Below are 19,715 nucleotides of genomic sequence, written 5' to 3' on the forward strand. Positions count from 1 at the left end.
TGTTGATTTTTTAAAGCTCATTGCATCTACTGAAATAAACGAAGACAAATTCCTCTATCGAACAGCAAAATAGTAATGGTAGCCAAAAACATGATAACTTTAGTTTCGAAAACGGACAGTAAATTTCAGTTTTCCCAGCGGAATGAAAAGTGTACGCATTGATCTAGTGTTCTCAAATTGGGTTATTTTTATCAATAAATGCCGGTCATAATTCTTTTTGATTCAACGAGCATTAATGGCATATATGTTTTTAAATTTGATGTTCGGAAGTTTTTTTCAGTTTTCTTCCTTTCATTGACTTTTTTCCAACTGTCTGTTCACTATGTTTTTGATTTATTTGCCTGGTTAAGAGTCGATGAACGTAGTTCAGACTCTTATATAGGTGGTGATAATTTTTTTTCGTTTTGAGGAAAAGTTTGTTCAAGCTCAAACTTACTGTTTTGCGGTTTGATTCCTTTTATACTTCTTTTTGACTTCTTTTGAATTTTGTTCATTTTTTGTTTAAAGGAAGTCAAATTCCACTATCAAGCATTAAAAGCGTAAAGGTCGCAAACATCATTGATTTCTAGTTTCGAAAGTGGAATTCAAATGTCAGTTTTACCAGCGGAATAAAAACTTTACTTATTGATACAGTTTTCCCAAATTGGGTTAATTTTATAAGATAAGTGTCAAAATTAGGTTTTTCTAGAAATTCAAAAGTTTTAAGGCCGTTTTGTGAAATTCGTAAATTTTCTTCTGGTAATTCTAAAGTTGTGTCAGTCAGTCATTTTGCAGCGTTCTTTTTCTAAAAATCCGAAGAGCTTTAAGGCCATCTTTATTTTGAAATTCGAAAGTTCAGATTTTTCAAAAAAAAGTAAGTCAGATTTTTTAAAAGTAATGAACGTAGTGAAGACTATTAGATAGGTCTTGCTAATTTTTTCTTTGTTTTTTTTTCACGAAAAAGTCTGAGGTTTATATGCACTTTTTGGGTTCAATTGAAGTTCATCTGCTGAAAGTGACGTAAATAGCACTCTCCAAATACGAACGTGCAAATTCGTGAGCGATATCTGGTATCGAAAATGGAATTTAGTTTTTAGATTTCCAGCGGAATAAAAATTTTACATGTTGATCCAGTTTTCTCAAGTTGGGTTAATGTTATCAAAAAAGCGCCACTCATAAATCGTTCTAGGAATTGAAAGAGCTCAAAGGGCATCTATTTTTCTTTCTTTGAAATTCGAAAGAGATTTCTTCAACTAAGTGTTTTTTTTGTTTACTTGCGTTCATTACTGTTTTCCAATCTTCGATTGGCTATGTTTCTGTTTACTTGCGTTCATTGACTCTTATCTAACTGTCTGCTGACTATGTTTTTTTTCATAACCATCGAACTTTGAATTTAAATGTCTTTCGCTGATGATTTTTTGGTTTAATGGTTTTCGACTGGTGCTCTGTCGTTTTAAAACTCATGAATGAGAGTTTCTAAGTCAGTTTTTTTCCTGCGTTTACAAATGCATTGCGTAATAGAGAAATAAAATTTTCTTATTTTCAAAGATAAGGGGTGTGTTTATCTTTTTCAGTTGATTTTATGAATTTAAAATAATCTGCAGCATCCATCTGATTATCATGTTATTTTCTCATCTGATTATGATTATATTGTCATAGTTGAGCACGTTTTAAGTGGCGTGAAAGAAAAATGGTGATAGGGATTTTAGGAGACCGGTTTTTAGAACAATTAGCAAGTCAAAACAAAATTCAAACGCGGTATTGGCAATTAGCGACAGCTTGCTCGCTGCTTTTCCTTTCGGCACGAAGGTTATTGTGCACTTAAATGGTTGTTGTGCTGCTAATTTAGACTTGTTTTCGAAGTTGATAGTTTTGTTGACAAATAATATTGTTAATCGGGGAAGCGTGACCCACGATTGAGTGTATTTTTGAGTCTGTAAATCAATCATGCATGGCTTTATTAAGTTTTGCTCTGCTAAAAGACACATTTTTACTTATATGCTAAAAGATTGGTCTGCTAAACGATCGGTAACCAAGGAAATCAGCAGTGCACAGACTCATCGAATTTGAAGCCGGTTTGTCGAAAGTTTTTCAAAAGTGAATTGCTTTTGAATGACCAAAAAAGATGACAATGTGTAACAGCCTTAATATTTTTCTTTGTTTTTCTAACATAAAGTTGGCTTAGGGACATATCTTATCTCAACAATTTTGCCAAAATGTTTCAAGCACATTGCTACATGTAACAAAACCAAAGGTAGGGGTGGAGGAGAAGCAATTCTTTCTGGGGAAGAAAATATTATTGACCCATATGTTTAATTTGATAATTGACATTAAAAAAAATTTAACTTTAACATAGATGTATCAGTTGTGACACAAGATAGCAAACAACTCATTGCAAAATTGCAACTGCTTGATTTTTAATCTGATATCTGGATAAGTGAAAGCCCACGAGTTGTTCGAACAACCCTAGTTTTAGCCTTTGCAATTTTTCGATGTTTCACTAAAATTATTTAACACGCAAGTTGACTTTGGCCTTATAGAAAAATGTAAAAAGGAAGACTTTTACGGCAGAATTTATGGAAAACTACATAAGCAAGAATTCAAAATTGAGTTCAACTGATTTTTACAAATTAAAGTAGTCGAAATTGAATTCGAAGATAGTGAAATTGGTACCGATGAAAAGGTTGAGATTCTGCAGCAGCAAGTACAAAACACTCTGGATGCAATGTTACCGTTGTCCAAAAGGAAAGGAAAATAAAAAAGCTGGAAATCGAATGTTATCAAAAATGCGAGAACTAAAAAACGCACAATACTGAAAATATGTCAAAATCAGGGTACCTTAAGGGCAAATCATGAATGAAAGAGCGAACTGTCAAAGTAAAAAATAAAATGGCATCGGAAAATAAAAAAGACTTTTATAACCGCCTAGTCCTTGAAGGAATTGGAAAACTCAAGAAAAAAATTTTTATGGTCATTTGAAAGAAGTTAAAAGCGATAATAAAACAGAACAGTTCAAAAACCGAAGAAAATCATTTAGCTGCACAAGAATTGAACAGCTGTTTTGTCACAATCGGCCCAGAGTTGTTCTGGATTTCAAAAAAAGTGATTTTTCATAAATTATTGCAACTACTAATTCGTTCTTCCTGTCACAAAATGATGAACAGGAAGTTAATGACCCAATAAAGCAATTGACCCACAAAAATTGTAAAGACGACTTGGGTATGTCAAAACACCTGATCAAAAAATAGTCCTTTTATAACACTTCATTTGACCAGTATATTCGACCACATAATTAGCGAAGCAGTTTATCGCAGTAGTCTTAAAACACTTCAAGTAGCCTCTATTTTCCAACGAGACAAGTCACTTCCATGCAATTATAGACCTATTTCTTTAGTTGCTGTTATGGGAAACATTTTCGAGAAACTGTTATCGAAAAGAATAATCATTTTTAAAATAAGTTCGCCGTCTTCAGCAATACAGTTTGGATTTCACAACAAACGTTATACCATTGATGCTATCGTGGAAACCATAGAGGGTCCTATTGAAAGCAAAAGGAAGTTGGCGCAATGCACACTCTTATATCTATCTAAAGCTGCCGATACTTTTGATCATAACACTCTTTTCACAAATGTCACTTTTACGGGCTGAGATGCGTTCCTTTTAGTTAACTGAAATCATATCTCAGCAATAGAAACCATTTTGGGAACAACATAGCTATTGTGGGGTATATAGCTATGTTGTTCCCAAAATACCACAGCACAATGAATGTCATTTTGCCGATGACACTAGTATTTTGGAGAAATTACAGAACTTAAAATAGATTTGGAACTAATATCAGAATGGATGGAATATAAAAAACTTACAACAAGCTATTTAAAAACTTATAATGATTATGAATGGGGTAAAAAAATTAAAAACTAAACCGGGTACCAAAACACGATTGAACTTAAATGTTGAATACTTCCGATTAATTTTGGATCAAAATCTAACTTCAACCAATATAATGAAACATTAGAGTTTACTGCAGTTCATACGACCAATATGTTTATATGGTGTTTTAGTTTACGGAGTTGCCAATAAACCGCTTAAAGAAATCTGAAGTACCACAAAAAAGTTATTGTTTTGCGTTTCGCCTCAAAAATCACAAGTTAGGACAAAAAGTAAAAGGCAGGGAATTTACACAATCAAGGGTGTACACGTATGCGAACTGCTGAAATAGCTCTCAAAAGTTTTAAAACGAGAACATGAAAATGACAAGCGTTTTTATTTCCAAACAAGATTTCAGCAAATCACTCGACACCACTAGAAGGATAAAATGACTAACAAAAAATTTTAACGCGGAAAAACAAAAACTGGCTAAGAGAGTAGAGCACTTTAGAATACTCTAATTTAAAAGAATATGAATATCATTAAAGAAGTTTTAATTGAGCCTAAATAATCTATAGACAACCTTATGCTTATAATCAGAGATACTTATTTTAATTGATTGCGACTAATTGTTTTGGTAAAAGCATTGAGATATATATTTTTTAAATTATTGAATCATAAAGCGTACACCCATAATCGTACATCACCACAAAGCGCAAAAAAATTGTTTTAATTGAAACAAAGCAATTAAAACAAAAAACATTTTTCAAGTCTGAAATTTGTTTTCTTTTTTCGTATATATTCCCTTAAAATGTATCATGAGATTCAAGATAAGTGAACTATAAGAGTTCGAAATTTCAGTTTTTGCTTTAATCTATAAAGTTGTTTTTCTGGATAAGTGGTATAGCCAATCAGTTCCATAAAAAAAAGAAATAAATTTAAAATTCTCAGCGTCGCTTCAACAGGTTGAATTACCTTCTGCGCTTGATCACATTGGTGCTCATTCAATGATAAGTTTTCTACTTTGTTGCACAACTTGAAACAAATTTTTTGTATATTTGTTTTCCAGAGCCTGAGTTAATCTTTATTCTGACTGTGCCCATCTTAGAGCAGTTTTTCTGAATAAAATAACTTTTAGCTAAAGAAGTCAGTGAAGGTTTCAAACTGAAATCTGAATTTATTTACAATTAATTGTGTTCGCATTAATTGTGGTCGCGTTTTTATATTTGTTCTCCTTTATCGCTGTTGAAATGGAATACATGATGTCTTAAGTGACATCTCATTGATTTTGCAACATCCTATCAAAATTTCATGACTACCTTAAACTGTGGGTATCTGGGTTGAAACATTTATATCAAAATCATTCTGAAATCTTCTGGTGAAATTTTTTCAGAACATATTTTTTGGCTTAATATTTCTCAGAGAAGATTAAATTTGCGTATGTTCCTGCTCTTGTCACTGGATTTCGATAGACCGAGAAACGACCAGACGAGATGGAAGTGGTATAAGAAGCAAAAAGCTTATTACTAAGCAACTGACTGTTTTCGTAGCCGAAATTTGAAAAACCGAAATAGTTAGAGGAAAAAAACAACTGCTTTTTCAATTTTTAATCTTTTATCTTTGCGATAAGTATGGGTCTTGCAATCGCGTAGTATATTTTTTCCCCGGAAATAAGGACTCGCCTCCTGGAGCCTGGTCTCACTCATATACTTTTAGTATAAGTTCAAATTCAATCAACCACCTGGCGTATCTGGAGTAGAGGTAACACACCATCTTGAAACGGCTAAAGTTTGTGGTTCGGATCCGACCGGGATCTGTGTTTTTTTTTGCAAGCCTGATTTTTGTGCTTTGTTGGACTATCGCCCGTCTGTTGATTGTATTTACAGACGGGCGATAGTCCAACAAAGCACAAAAATCAGGCTTGCAAAAAAAAACACAGATCCCGGACGGTCAAATTATTTCCTTTAGGCAGATTTTTTTTAATTGTTCAACTTTTTCTAAGTTGCTCTAACAGCCATGCTGGACGACAAAGCCCGGGACTCCCCCGCGGTTGGTCTTGCACTAAGAAGGCCGAGGGCTAATAAAAAAAACAGTCCGGGAGCTTGATTCCAGTTTGAGTCTTTTTTTTTGTAAACTGAAAGTTTTCGGCTTTTTAGGAGCTTTGTCTGTCTGCTTTTGGCGTCTTAGTTCCTGCAAAACGGACTTTGTAAGCTCCTTGTAAAGTTTTAAAGGCAAAGTAGAGGTATCCATAAGAGTATCTGTGAAACTAAACGAACGCGCAAAACAAATGAAATAAAATGGATTCCTATAAAGAAATTGGGGGAAGAAATCTGTATCAAACAGTAGTTGTAATAATTGGAACATTTTAAACGTAAAGCTGAGAAAATTTAATGCTAAACGAATGTTTTCATTTGAATTTCAAAATTTTTTGATAGAGACTTACGTAAAAATTTTTGTTGATAGAATCATAAATTCTTTTCGACAATCTAATATTAGTATTTTTTGTTCATTTTTATGCAATTTGTATTTGTATATTCACACGCCGGTGTAATTGTTGATTTTTAACTTATGATAATATAGATTTTTTCAATAAAGAACTTCGCTCACAGAAATTGTATGTGAAAACACGTGTTCCACTTGCTTCATTATTAATTTAAATTCATGGATCGTTCTGAGCTTTTGGCGTAGTGATAAAACCCATGCTTGAGACGACAAAGCCCTTGATTTTAAATCCTTTCGGGACCAGTTTTTCTGCAATCCAAAAATTTTCGTCTGTTTTAGACTATCGTCTGTCTTAGTGTCTTTCATCTCGTTTTTGTTGTTGGATTGCCAATGCTATCTTTGTTTGGCATCGCACGTTGTGCGAAGCTATGCTTCGCCTCTATATCCAGTTCCATTTTTTCAGCTGATTGATTGCCGGCTTTAATTTTTGACTTATATTGCTAAGTTTTTTTCCATATTTTTGGAGTGCAGCTTTCTTAAAGATTGGCTTAATTATTTGCATGTATCAATTGCTATTCCCTTGTTTTTTGTTTCTAACAATCTAACAAATTATCTTGATTGTACTGCTGACTTAGGGCAATTTTTTGCAATTTTTGGATTCCCAATCCTCGAATACTTAGTAACTTTGTTGTATTTTATCGTAGAAAAAATTTTGTGCTAAAATTTCTGTTTTCCGGCATATTCTTCGTATATGACTTTTGAAGGCAAATCTAAATTAATAGAAAATCTGCCAAATATATATGTCTAATTTCTATAGTTTCTGCAGTTTTGACAACAAAATTTGGAGCTTTATACATTTCTGAAAAGTCGTTTTTTTAATCACTCAGAGCTGGATCCTTTTTTTACTATGTACATACTTGAATTATTTTCCAGCAGATAGGCTTGCTCAGTTGGAGTAAATAGTTCAACCTTACAAATTTGAATTATACGAAGGTTTTTTGAAACTGTCATTTTTGTTTGAACCGACTTGGGTTTTGTTGTTCATTTTTTCATTGTTTTTCATCATGCTTGTAAAGTAATTTGAAGTACGAAGAAATGAATGTGTTGGAATTTGTTCTTTTTGCCTGTCCAGAAAAACATCCCGAAGAAATTTTTGAAACTTTGGTTACAGGCAACATTAACAGATTGGAACACATTCATTTCTTCGTACGTCACATTCTACAGGATGTTTTGTATACTAATTTTTAATTTAATTCCAATCTATTTTCTTTATATATTTTTCACTTTGAGTTGTGTTAATTTTGGTTTGATTAGACTCTGAGATTTCTGTCATCAAAACTCGTGTTGTTTTTTTTAATGCAGACACTTATATTGGTCATGTTGATTATCTGAAGTCTTAAAAATTGTGCACGCTCAAATTTAATTTTTTTGTTTTCGATTTTTTTTCTAATTCATATTCATTTGCTAACAGGAAGGCAATTTACGCTCATAATTTAAAAAAAAAAGAAACGTAGATGAATTTAAGTTTTTATTTTTTTCCAGTGGAATAAAAAAGACCTTTGCAAATTGAGTTAATTTTATGCAAAAAGTTAATCATTAAAGATTCCTGATAAGTAAAGAGCGTTAATGTGATAACTTTTTCCGGAAATCGAAAACTGATAAATGCTTTGTTTGTTGGTTATGTGTTTTGAGTCCACGCTTTCTGTTTTCGAGTTTTCGTTATGCTCTTTTTTAATTTAACCTTTCCTGATGAATTATTTGCTCATGAAAATTTGGTATATCATCGATTTTAATTTTTATTGTTTATTTCCAATGCTGGTAAGATTCTGAGGCAGATCTAGGACTTTCTCGAGGTAGAGGGTTGTGTAAAACTTTCCAAAAATGTTAACTTTTTCTCTAAGTCGACCAAAATGATTTTCCGAGCTCTTCCGAAGCACTAAAAGACCCTGTTTTCAAAAAAGAACAGGCTACAAAACGCGTTTTCCGGCATTTTTTGAAAATTTTACCAGAAAATTGCGCCACTTTAGAAACTGGATTTTTCTGAAGGCGAGGTTAGAAAAATTTAGGGTCAGACTGCCAAAAATGGAAATGGTTTTAAAATTGGGGACCCTTTGGGTAGTCAGGGGGTAGAATCCCTCAGAGGAAGAGGATTCCCCCCTCTCTAATTCCGCCCGTGCTGAGATTGTCATTTTTTTTATTTGCTAAACTTCAATGGAATAAGTAAGAATTTAAGAATTTCTTGTAAAACTGCTGTTTGTTTCTTAAGCGAATCAATCCAAAGCAGCCCTATTCTTCAAACTTGTAATGAGATGTTTTGCATGAAATGGAAGTTGTCCTGACAACATGATTTCTCAAAATAGCTGGTAGAAGCGTGCCGTATTGTCTTTTTTTAGAAGCCATGGTAAGTTGAAAGAGCCCAAAATGTTCACCGTGAAGAACCTACAAGATAAGCTTCGACGACGGGATGACTCACAGGTAAGTTCGAAACTAAGAACACACAAATGGTGCGATAAAAGCTCAATCACTGCCACATCTATGTGATGTATCTTGGTAACCCTTGAAACATTAGTAGTTTTGAAAACGGTCGTAGCTGTAAATATCGGTGGTTTCTCTTTGAAAGACACTAAATTGATGCTTCAGTTTTTTATATTCAATGAAAATTTTTCCGTGATGTCAAGTTTGTTTTCAATTTAGTGTTTTAGTTGGCTAATTCACTTTTTAGGACACTTTTAATGAGATCGTATTTTCCAGCAGCTCAAATACTTTCACAGAGTTCTCATCGTCAAAGATTTTTTAAATTCAACTGCGTCGTTGTAAAGCAATGTTCTATTTTAATTTCCTTTATTGAAAAAAAATCTATCCATCTATACTACATTTAAATGCGTGTGACAGCTATCTCGCCACGCTTGAGTTTTTTCAACGTATCATGTTTGCATGTTTAACAAAAGAATTTCACGTTTAAGCAATTTTTTTTTCGATTTTCCAGTTTGAATTCAGTGGTTATTCAACCTTTTTCGATTTTCCAGTTTGAATTCAGTAGTTATTCAGCCGAGTTTAAAATAAGCAGCCCAATAGTGGGATGCTGTCAGGGTTTCCAAAGGGGTTGCGAATTCGGCCTCCAATTTAGAATGCTCAAATCTTTTTAGTGTACGAGATACGACGATTTTTGATTTTTAAAGTTTTTCAGAATTTGAATTCCCAGTTCTGTAGTTGGGGGCTATTAGAGTACTCGAAGGGGTTGCGAACCTTACCTCCAATTATGACTGCTCAAATTCTTGTAGTTTTCGAAGTTTAAAAAAAAATTCAAAAAACTTGAATTATGTTTTGTTTTCAAAATTTGAAATTCCCAACCCTGTAGTTGGGTGCTCATAGAGTACTCTCAAAGATTGCGAACCTTGTCTTCAAATCTGATGGCTGAAAAACTAAGTAGTTTTCGAGATATGACGTTTTTTTGTGATTTTTTCAAAAAAGTTTCAGAAAACTTCAACGAGTTTTTTTTTCAAATTTGAAATTCCCAATCCTGTAGTTGGAGGCTATCAGAGTTTTCTCAGGAGTTGCGAATATTGCATCCAAATAAGGCTGCTCAAATTCTTGTAGTTTGCGAGAGATGATTTTTTTTTCAATTTTCAGAAAACATAGATTTAAAAAAACTCAAGTGATTTGAATTTTGCAACCCTTTAGCTGGGTACAGGAGATTAAACTCAGGATTTGAAAATCTTGCGTCCAAATGCGACTGCTGAAATGTTTTAAGTTTCCGAGATAAGACGTTTTTTTGGTTTCAAAAATTTTCAAAGAACTTACCTATTAAAAGTTTCCAATTGTTGAAATTTTCCACCTTTTAGTAAGACTCTCAGGCGTTCCGAATCTTGCCTCTAAATATAAATGCTCAAATCGAGATCAAATGTTTTCAACATTTTCGATAAACTTACGTTTATTCCCAACTCTATAGTGCGGTGCTATCAGGCTACTCTCAATGGTTGCAAATTTGGCCTCAAAGTTTCTCCAAAGGCATTCTAAGTTTTCGAGATAGGGCTTTTTCATTGTTCATCGAAATTTTTATTAAGAAAAACTCTGTAAAATTTGAAATTATTAGCCATGCAATCGGATGCTGTCAGGATACATTCAAAGGCTGCAGATCTTGTTTCCGATATTTGCTGTTTATCATGAGCTGTCAAAAATTCGAAGCACCAGAGGTGTGTCAACGCTTGTAACTTACGTTCGTACTCTTGATTATTCGAGATAATATAGAAAAGTGAACAAACTCAAAAATGCTGGTTATCATAGAAAGAGAATCCACTTGATGTATCATTTCCCCTGCTGTATGCAAGGATATTGCCACCGGGTACTAGACTTTTTCCCGTAAAAAATTTTGTTCACAGAGTTGTCAAATGGTGATCTATATCAACTGTTCAATATGAGGTTATACCTTGGTCAGTGTATTGGTAGTATATATATCGTTTGAGAGCAAAATAGGAGTTCTTGTAGAAAAAAATTCAGCGCCAAAAATATTTGGTTATTTTTCGGCGCTGGCGGTCATTCGGTCTTATTTCTGTCTGCTTATTTTCTCAATTGTTTTCTCTCGTCATTTCCTTGACTTTCCAAGATATTGATTGAACCCGTAAAAGAAATTGTTAGAATTTTAAGTCAACGTCAAAGACCCTCATCAATCAAATGAACAAAAAAATTGAAACTGAGTTCTTTGAGTTTTTTACTTTGTTGAACAACTCTGGTCGAAAAATTTTTAAAATTATGGTTGTGTAACCGGCTTTATTAATCATGTTCATTCTGGTGAGGTAAATTTGTTAGTGATTTTTTTGCGTAGTTTTTTGCTTAATTTGTGCATCAAATTCCTCGTCAATAGCTGATTGTTTATCATAAGTCTTATCATAAAATAGCTTATCATAAATCATAAATTAGTTATTTTTGGTTAATTTTATTTTTCAATCACAAATTAGTTTTGAAATTCAAAGAGCTCTAAGGTCAAGTTTCACCTTGAAATTCGAAAGTTGCGATTTTTTCAAAAAAAAGAATCGGCGTTTTTTTTGTTTGCTTGCGTTCATTGTAACTTTTCCAACTCTGTTGGCTATGTTTTTTTTTGCATCTGGCTGATAAATTTCATAGTGATGAGCTTTCTAAGTGCAGTCAAAGCCCATTTTTGAATCAAAGTTGACCAATGGGGCTTAGCGATGTGAAACAGTATATGCTTCGCGTCTGAGTCACGCCATTTAAGGAACTAGAAATCCTACAGAGTTTCATGAAAAAGTAAATTTAGAGTTCTGTCATTTGATACTACAAAACGTTCGTTTGATCTTGTCTGTTTTCTGTTTAATTCAATGAAAACCCTGGCTGATGATTTCGAACTCATTCAGTTATTGTTTAGACACAGTCAGATGCAGGAGAAGGAAGAGGGGAAGGGGAGATGGTGGCAAGTGGGCTGCTTTGTCCCAACTGCAAGAAGTCATTCTCCGAAATGGAAGATCTAATGCTACACGTGAATAACTGTGCACAAGAACAGGTGTGTAGAGTTTTGAAGATATCGCTAATACACTTCATGGGGAGGAGGATATGCTCCGTTCTTACATCTTTGGTCAATTTAGTGGAAAAAAATATTGCATTTTCACTTGTTTAGGTCGCAATACATTTTTTTGTAACTAAAAATTCAAAATTGTTTTGGGGAACGAATGAGAAAGGAGTCTCATTAGTTTTTACACCAGTAGAGCATGCGTTATAAAAACTTCGAAATAGAAAAGCTTTAACTTGTTACTCTAGCGACATAGTTTATTCGTTTGACTCTACTTTTTTTCGTCCTTATTCGCAACTAAAAGTGCTCATTTGGTGGCTTTTGTGTAATCACGATTTGTAGTATTAGAAGTTTCATAGCATCTGTTCGCTGTTTTACTCAATCAAGGCTTATTTCTACTTCGTTTCACTTTCTAGAGCTGCTTTTTGTCGTTTTATCGCTTGAGTTTGTGTAGTGCAGCTTCGCCTCTATATTGAATCTTAACATCTTCCAGTTTCTTTTCCACTTGGCCTGGAGATAACGCGATAACTGTTTGCTCCTTAATGTCTTATGTTCGAGTCCAGGCTATGAAATAATATTTTTTTTCCGGTAAAAATTGAATTTTCATCTGTCTGCTCAAGTTTTGTCAGCTTAGGTGCGACATCACGGATTTTTCTTGTGCTGTTATCAAGTATCATGGTAGTTGCAAGGGTTATTCATTTTTTCAGGGGAACTTAAAATTTTTCAAAGTTTTTTTTACAAAATCAATTTTTTTCGGCTCAATTGGTGTCTACTCAAAAATTTTCTGTGTTGTTTCCGCATCGTAGGGTTTGTTCCGTTGCTAATTTGAAATTCAAATGTTTTGTTTGGCATGTTTACTTAGAATTCCTGTTTGATAAAAACATGTATTATGAAAATGTATGGGATTTGGTTTTTTATTTAATTTTTTTGTGAGACTCTTGGGAAAATGTTCTCACTTTTCGCAAAAAGTGTTCCACCGATTTTGAAAAAAGAGTATCAATAGAAAGACCGCCTACTCTCCTGTGTGTCTCCAAACTCCCCTAGTCTCTTGACAACCCTTTCTACAACCTTCGAAAAATGTCTGTGGTGGGAATATTTGACCAATATTTTCCATTTTTTGTTTTTTTTTCAAAAAAATACCTGCTAAAATCTGAGATTTGATTTCAATGGAGAGAATGAGGTTTGAGAAGCTCACCTGTATAAGCGGGTACGCCCATTCTTCTGTTACATGAAAAGTAATCGCCCTCAGAAATGTCAAATTTTTGATGTTTTGATCTCTTTCCGAAATTGAATTCCATCAGTTTAGCTTGAATTTCTATCTGTTTTGCACTAAATGCTTAAGAACAGAAATAAAAAAATTATTGAAAGTATGTCTTTTCTCTTTTTTTTTGTCAAATGTGGATTTTACACAGCGGATGTTGGAAAGATTTAGTTGATTTTTTTTGGGCCAGCCTTTTTTTATTTTACTCATCCGACCACAGAAAGTGGGGAGGAACTTTGTCTTCGGCTGTTTGGTTTTTAAATTTTTTTAACATAAAATCAAATACAAAGAATAATCATCAGAATGAGTTGCGTGATATATCATATGAAAGCTCTTTCAATCGTGATTCCATCCGTGTCAAAAAACCGGTTTGAAAATTTTATCAAAAAAACTAGTTATTGAGGATTGGTGAAGATATTCCCGCCACCTACGAATTGAAAAGATAACATAAAAAAAGACTAGGATAACCGGTTGATGTGCAATTAAAAAGAAACTTCCGATCACAAAAAAAAACATTCTTTGATCCAAATTGTGATGTTTTGTATTTGTTAAGCTATCCGCACGAAAGGCTAGAAAATAAGTATATTTGATAGTAAGAGTAGAATACGCATATTTCAAATAGTTGTTATAATAAATTGAATTGAAACCGAAAAATTTTTAAAAAGTTTTGTTCTGGAAATATATGGCAATGGTTATGTTCTAGTGTTTTTAATTCCTCTCGAGACCGCACGGAAAGAAACTACCTAAAATATAAAAAAATTTTGGTCGGATCATTCTGTTATGTTACATAAATTGATTTTTACTTTTTACCGTAAAATTCGGTTTTAGAAAAGTTGAGAGTCAGTCGTTCCTTAGAGTCAGTCATAGCCTGTGTTTCAATCTATTGTAAGTTATTCTGATCTCTCTAACTAGCAAAGCGGGGAGGCTCGTTACTAGGTACAAAATTCACATATGCTCAACCGTTGAAGTGTTTAATTATAGGGATGGTAATTCGTTACTAGGTACCAAAATGAGGAAATACTTAGAGATCCAGCTATTCTATCTAATCCATGCTAAGTTACCCGTGTATCTTTGCTCTTTTTTGCAGATCGATTGATTACTTCATTTCAGTGAAAACTAAAATTAGGGTCTATTAAAGACGTTTTCGAATTAACCAAAGACATTGGTTAATTTCCGAATAGTTCAAACAGATATTAACTAATTACTTTTAAATCGCGTTACGCCGTCTGAAGCTGCCCAGTATTTTAGTTTTCCGTGATTTGTGTTTTACTGTACTGTTACAGTATTAGTGAATACAACCAAAAAAATGATCGCTGTTGGTTAGTATTGAATGATGAATTGATGCAAGCTGATTACACAGTGCCCTCGTTTGAACCCTTATTAACTAGACTTTAAAGTCCAGATTGAGCGTCAAATATCTCTTCTATTGAGTAAAATCGAAATTTTTATGACTAGCGAATTATGCATGGATTATGTTTAATCAATAGAAAATACTATCACCAGAATGACACAAACGGCTCTATAAAGGCATTTTAAAAAGAAGATCAGGAGTATTATTAGCTTTAATTGAAATTAGCAGTCAAGTAAATCGTTCATGAATTTAACGGTGCTAGAAATTTGTTCACTAATCGCGTGATCAGTGACTCCAAAACAAGCGGGCTATGTCGACTTCCGTGATCAAAATTTCACTTATCGTTCCACTTTCGATCGATTATAGCATCCAATTAGCTTGTTTCACCTCGGGCGCTTGATAACAATTGCCTAATATTGGTTCAAATTGTCATAAATGGATTGTGAGTACTCCGATAATGATGTCGAGGGAGACTTGGAGGAATTGGTTACTGAAGGAGACTTTAATTCATATCTCAGTGAAAGTTCCTTGAGGAATGTTGGATGGCTTGCAAACATCTGGACCCGGTGGGCTCGTACAAGAGATGCCAAGGAAGCTGCAGAAGCATCCGACTTGAGAGTTCTACTAACAAACAACAAGCAGCTGTTTGTGCAATTGCTGCCCCAGTTCTTTCTAGATGTCAGAAAGCTTGAAACTGGTGCTGAATATCCAGTGAAGACGCTGAATTTCATGTTGCATTTGATTCAAATGATCATTAAAGACCTACGACTTGAGTTCAGCGTCCTGGAAGACGATGAGTTCTCCAGTACCCGAAGATATCTGAACAAGAAAATAGACGAAATGATGGAAAGAGGAGAGCAGTTGATAGCTAGAAAGGCAGAGGTGATAAGTGAAGAAATGGAGGCCTATCTTTATCGAACCGGAGTTCTAGGGGATAAAGATTCTAGAACCCTATTGCATACAGTGTATTTCATAAATACTAAGTATTTCGGACTTCGTTCCAGGCAACAACATAGAGAGTTGAGACTGGGCCCATCTGCTCAGATTAAAGTAACGGGAAAACCACCCCTGGAAAAAATCGTTTTTCAGGATACTGCTAAATTCGGAACTGTTTCTAGTGAGATCTACCCACAAGGAGGCCGAAATTGTCCAGTAAGATTGATCAAAATGTACTTGAGCAAGATACCTTCAAAAGCAACTAGTTTCTACTGCAGGCCTATAGAGAGGATGGTTGATGGAAAATGGTATGCAAACCAACCAGTTGGGAAGAACTCGCTCCATGGTTTGATGCGAGATGTCGCATATGAAGCCGGTTGGGATAGCACTAAGCTATGGAGTGCAATATCTCTTCGATACATCAGCAGGCCTGTAAACTGCATCAAGAGCTACCAGAAGCCGCAATCGCCTAAATCTTTGTTTCCATATAGAGCTAAAAGACCCCATTCAGCAATCATGCAAAAAGCCAAACCCAAAGAAGAAGGGAATCGTAATATCGACGGCGTTAGAGATAAAATTTATAACATGAAAACACTGGCAGCACAGCAAATGCAGCCTGGGCAACTAGATTACAAGGAAAGTTTGTCTATGTCGCCTTGTAAACAGCCTTGCAGTAGATCTGAAATGGAGTTTAACTGTTACGACATGCCGAACATCGAGTTAAACTATATGAATAGCTTGAAAATGGTGAGCCGAAGCAACTATCAAAGTCGCATATCAAGAATACTTTTAAGACAGGTTGTCAGGCTATAAAATTTGTCTTTATTTTTCGTCTGGTGATAAATTTAGTTTTTGAAATTCTTAATTTTTTTTATATGTTTCACAACGGTTGTTAACAGCAGCGCGACTGATAAGAATTGTTCTTCATCTTTAAGTTTAAACCTGTTTAGGAACACATGCCCTCTGAAGATACAAAACCCTTCGCAGTAGAGAGAAGAGGATCAACGCAGTCGAACCACAGCAGTAGCTCCTTCTCAACTGCCAATTCCATGTCTAATGGGCACATGTATACAGGAAGCCAGACATCCAGACACTTCCAGGAGGACAGCAACGGAGTTCATGGAGGATTTAAGAGCAATCCTGGCTCTGCCTTCTCAGTTCCCCATTCAAGTCCGAGTAGCGACCAACAGCATTCGATATCGCGAAAAGCCATGTACGACACTGCCTACTTGGTAAGTTTAAAGAGCCAGTGTCTTAGTTTTAAATTCAGTGCTGTTATGGTAATCTGTTGTCATTTTTGAAAAGGTAAGGTTAGCACTCAATGGAACAATTAATATTTTACAGGCGAACTGGAGTAGATATATTACTTAACTCCATCTGACATTTATTGGTTGTATCTAGATGTGCGTAGAAAAGGCACTTTAATCGTAGACATTCACTTGCTCTAAATTAAACTAAAAACCGAAATTTTCCAAACTATTTTCTCTACTTCGAAAATTTTAATTTTGAAAAAAATCAATTCAATAACTTCTTATCAAAGGTTTTAATTTGATATATCACTCGAGCCATCTGAAGTATGTTGTGGTATCTAGGTTTGTGTGGGAAGTAAAAGTATAAACATGATAACTAACCGAATGAAAAATTTAGGCCCACTTCGTGGTGGGGGCAATTAGATCTAGAAATAAAAATGTTAACGTTTTAGCACCAAGAAATTGCTAGATGGAAATCAGAATGTGACGAACAGCGTGGCATGGTCGATGCATTAAAGCACCAGCTGAAAACCAAAGATGACATCCTAGAGAGAAAAATGAAGTACATTGCAAAACTGGAGCAGGATATTCTCGCCTACGAAGAGAAGAATGACGATCATATGGCCATCAGGAATGAACTGAGTTCACTGCAACAGTTGGTTACTAGCATGACCGGCGAACACGAGAAAGAGCTCAATGACCTTGTTGATAAGCTGCACTCTTCTCAGGAGGAGAACAAGGAGCTATCAATTCTGTGCAGAGACAAGGCTGAAGCAGTGTAAGTTTGATCAATTTAGTTTTGGGAAATGAAGGAGAATTCAAATAAATGGTTATGACACTTATTTTGATAGCTTTAACTAGTTTCTAATTTGCACAATTTTACACGCTTGTACTTGTTTTTATCTTCTTTGTAATTATCAACAAGAGCTTCCCGGTATTTTCAAGAGATAAAACTTGCGTAAAAAAGAATGATGATACTTATGTGAAAATTGCTTCAGTTCCACTTTGGAGGCAAAACTAGCTGCATATGAGATGAGCTACAACAATCAATCTATCTCTTCGCACGATTCTTCAGTTGAGGAGCTAGCACACCAAGACAATCACACTGCTTCCAATTTTCATCCAGACACAGCACTGATGCCGCCTCAAAATTATCCCGATGCAAATCACAAGGTATCCCAGAGTAACGAGATTACTCGAGAGCAGATACAAGGACAAGTTGCATCATACCAGCCTGAACAAATGCAGTGTCAGAAATGTCATCAAAATGAACAATGCATCGCGCAATTGGTAATCATTCTCATTGCTGTCGCCACATTAAAATAAGAAAGCGTTAAATTGTAGCAGACATTGTGCTGAGCAATTTGTCGCTTTTAATCCTTGTTTTTCTTTCGATGTCCTCAAGTTTGATCATAATCGGACTTCATCCATCGTATAATGGCTCTCTTTTAGGTTTTAATTGACCAATTCGATTACTGCAGTGTAGTAATCTGTGATCTGTACTTGAAACAAGGCCGAGTGTGTTATAAAATAAACTTATTAACTGTGCAACTTTCGACAAATGTATGTTGCGTTTTACAGCTTTTCGATAATGATTTTTTTTTCAAATGTGTGTATGTTGCGTAGACTCAGCAGATTAGTGCGATGCGCAGCTTCTCTGACTCGACAGTAGTGGCTCTGCAGCAGCAGGTGGAACAGTTACAGGCGAAGGCGGCCAAGCCATGTGACATGTGTCAGGAGTATGAGGTGCAGATGAAAAAGGAACACAGAAAACACGCCAACGACATCTCAACTCTACAGGTCAGTTAGCCGTTCATTGCGGGTTTATCGCTTGTCATTGGGTTCCACGAACAGTCAATAATTTATCGACATTTTGTATTGGCGTAATTTGTTATTGGATTTCATAGAATGGTCAAGGTTTTTTTAATATGAACAACTAAATCCTTTTAGTTTACGAGGTACGGTAATTTTCGAGATTTTTCAAAAATTTCAAGAAAATTTAATTTTAAAAAATTTCTCAGTTTTTGAAATTCTCAAACTGTAGTTGGGTGCTGCCAGAATACTATCAGGGGTTGCGCATCTTGCCTCCAAACCTCATTTCACAATGGTTCTTATTCTGGTGAAATGGTTCTTATTCTGGTGAAATAGCTTTGAACACAAATAAGTTTTTATTGATTGTTTGAAGAATTGATTGTGGTGAAATAGCTTTGAACACAAATAAGTTTTTATTGATTGTTTGAAGAATTGATTGTTTCTCAGATTTAGTTGAACAAACTGTTGTTTTTGACCATTTCTGATGTCGATGAAGACTGCCGTCAAGGCTGTCAATCGTGATTGTAGTTGATCTTTAAAACAAAAGTTTTCGTTCAAAAGCAGCATAATCAATTGGATGAATGTCTTTTTTTAGAATCAGATTTCTTCGTTGGAGGCAGCTGCACGTGAGCAAAATGCTCTCAATGGCCGCAGTGATGCAATGAACATGTCTCTGAGCAACGAGCTCAACTCCAAGAAAAACGAAGTGGACCAACTCACAAACAGCCTAAGCGAAGTCAAACTGTCCCTCGAAACAGCCGATAAGGTACAATTTGATGGTGGTTCGACATTTTTTGTTATTGTTCCGGCCACTGAAACTCACTTCGCCTGTGTTTGTGGAATTTGTTAAGGTGCAGGTAATTCGCCTCCAAGATTTTAGATTTTGTTGCAATTTTTATAGTTTGTTGGTTTTTATTTAAGTGTAATGAACCTAGTGAGTACTCTTATATAGGTCGAGCTGATTTTTTTTTCAGGAAAAAGTCTTAAAATTTGTTCACGCTCAACTTGATTTTTGTTCACGCTGATTTTTCTCGGTTTGGCTTGTGATTTCTTTTTAAGTTCAATGCATTTTCATTGTTAAAAGGCAGGCAAAATCCACTATCGAACCGCAAAAATGTAAAGGTCGCGAAAAACGTGATTGACTTCTAATTTCGAAAATGGAAATCAATTATCAGATATCTCAGTGAAATAAAGTTTTACCTATTGATCCAGTTTGCTCAAATTGGGTTAATTTTAACAAAAAAAGTGTCCAACCTAATTTCAAAGAGCTTTAAGGCCATCTATTTTTTGTTTCAG

General features: G+C 34.7%; 1 protein-coding gene across 1 annotated transcript in view; it reads left to right on the forward strand.

Moving 5' to 3' along the window:
• Window positions 1–19,715, forward strand: part of LOC134843821 (early endosome antigen 1-like) — an 84,895-nt gene that overhangs the window by 53,323 nt on the left and 11,857 nt on the right. The window contains exons 2-8 of the mRNA XM_063860109.1: window positions 8,679–8,763; window positions 11,669–11,803; window positions 16,308–16,589; window positions 17,060–17,385; window positions 17,606–17,897; window positions 18,234–18,407; window positions 19,015–19,185. Coding sequence (XP_063716179.1) covers window positions 8,710–8,763; window positions 11,669–11,803; window positions 16,308–16,589; window positions 17,060–17,385; window positions 17,606–17,897; window positions 18,234–18,407; window positions 19,015–19,185 — 1,434 coding nt within the window. The 5' untranslated portion in view covers window positions 8,679–8,709. The remainder of the gene's footprint in view (window positions 1–8,678; window positions 8,764–11,668; window positions 11,804–16,307; window positions 16,590–17,059; window positions 17,386–17,605; window positions 17,898–18,233; window positions 18,408–19,014; window positions 19,186–19,715) is intronic.

Source organism: Symsagittifera roscoffensis, chromosome 4, assembly GCF_963678635.1.
Source record: "Symsagittifera roscoffensis chromosome 4, txSymRosc1.1, whole genome shotgun sequence".
In the NCBI taxonomy this organism is placed as follows: domain Eukaryota; kingdom Metazoa; phylum Xenacoelomorpha; order Acoela; family Convolutidae; genus Symsagittifera; species Symsagittifera roscoffensis.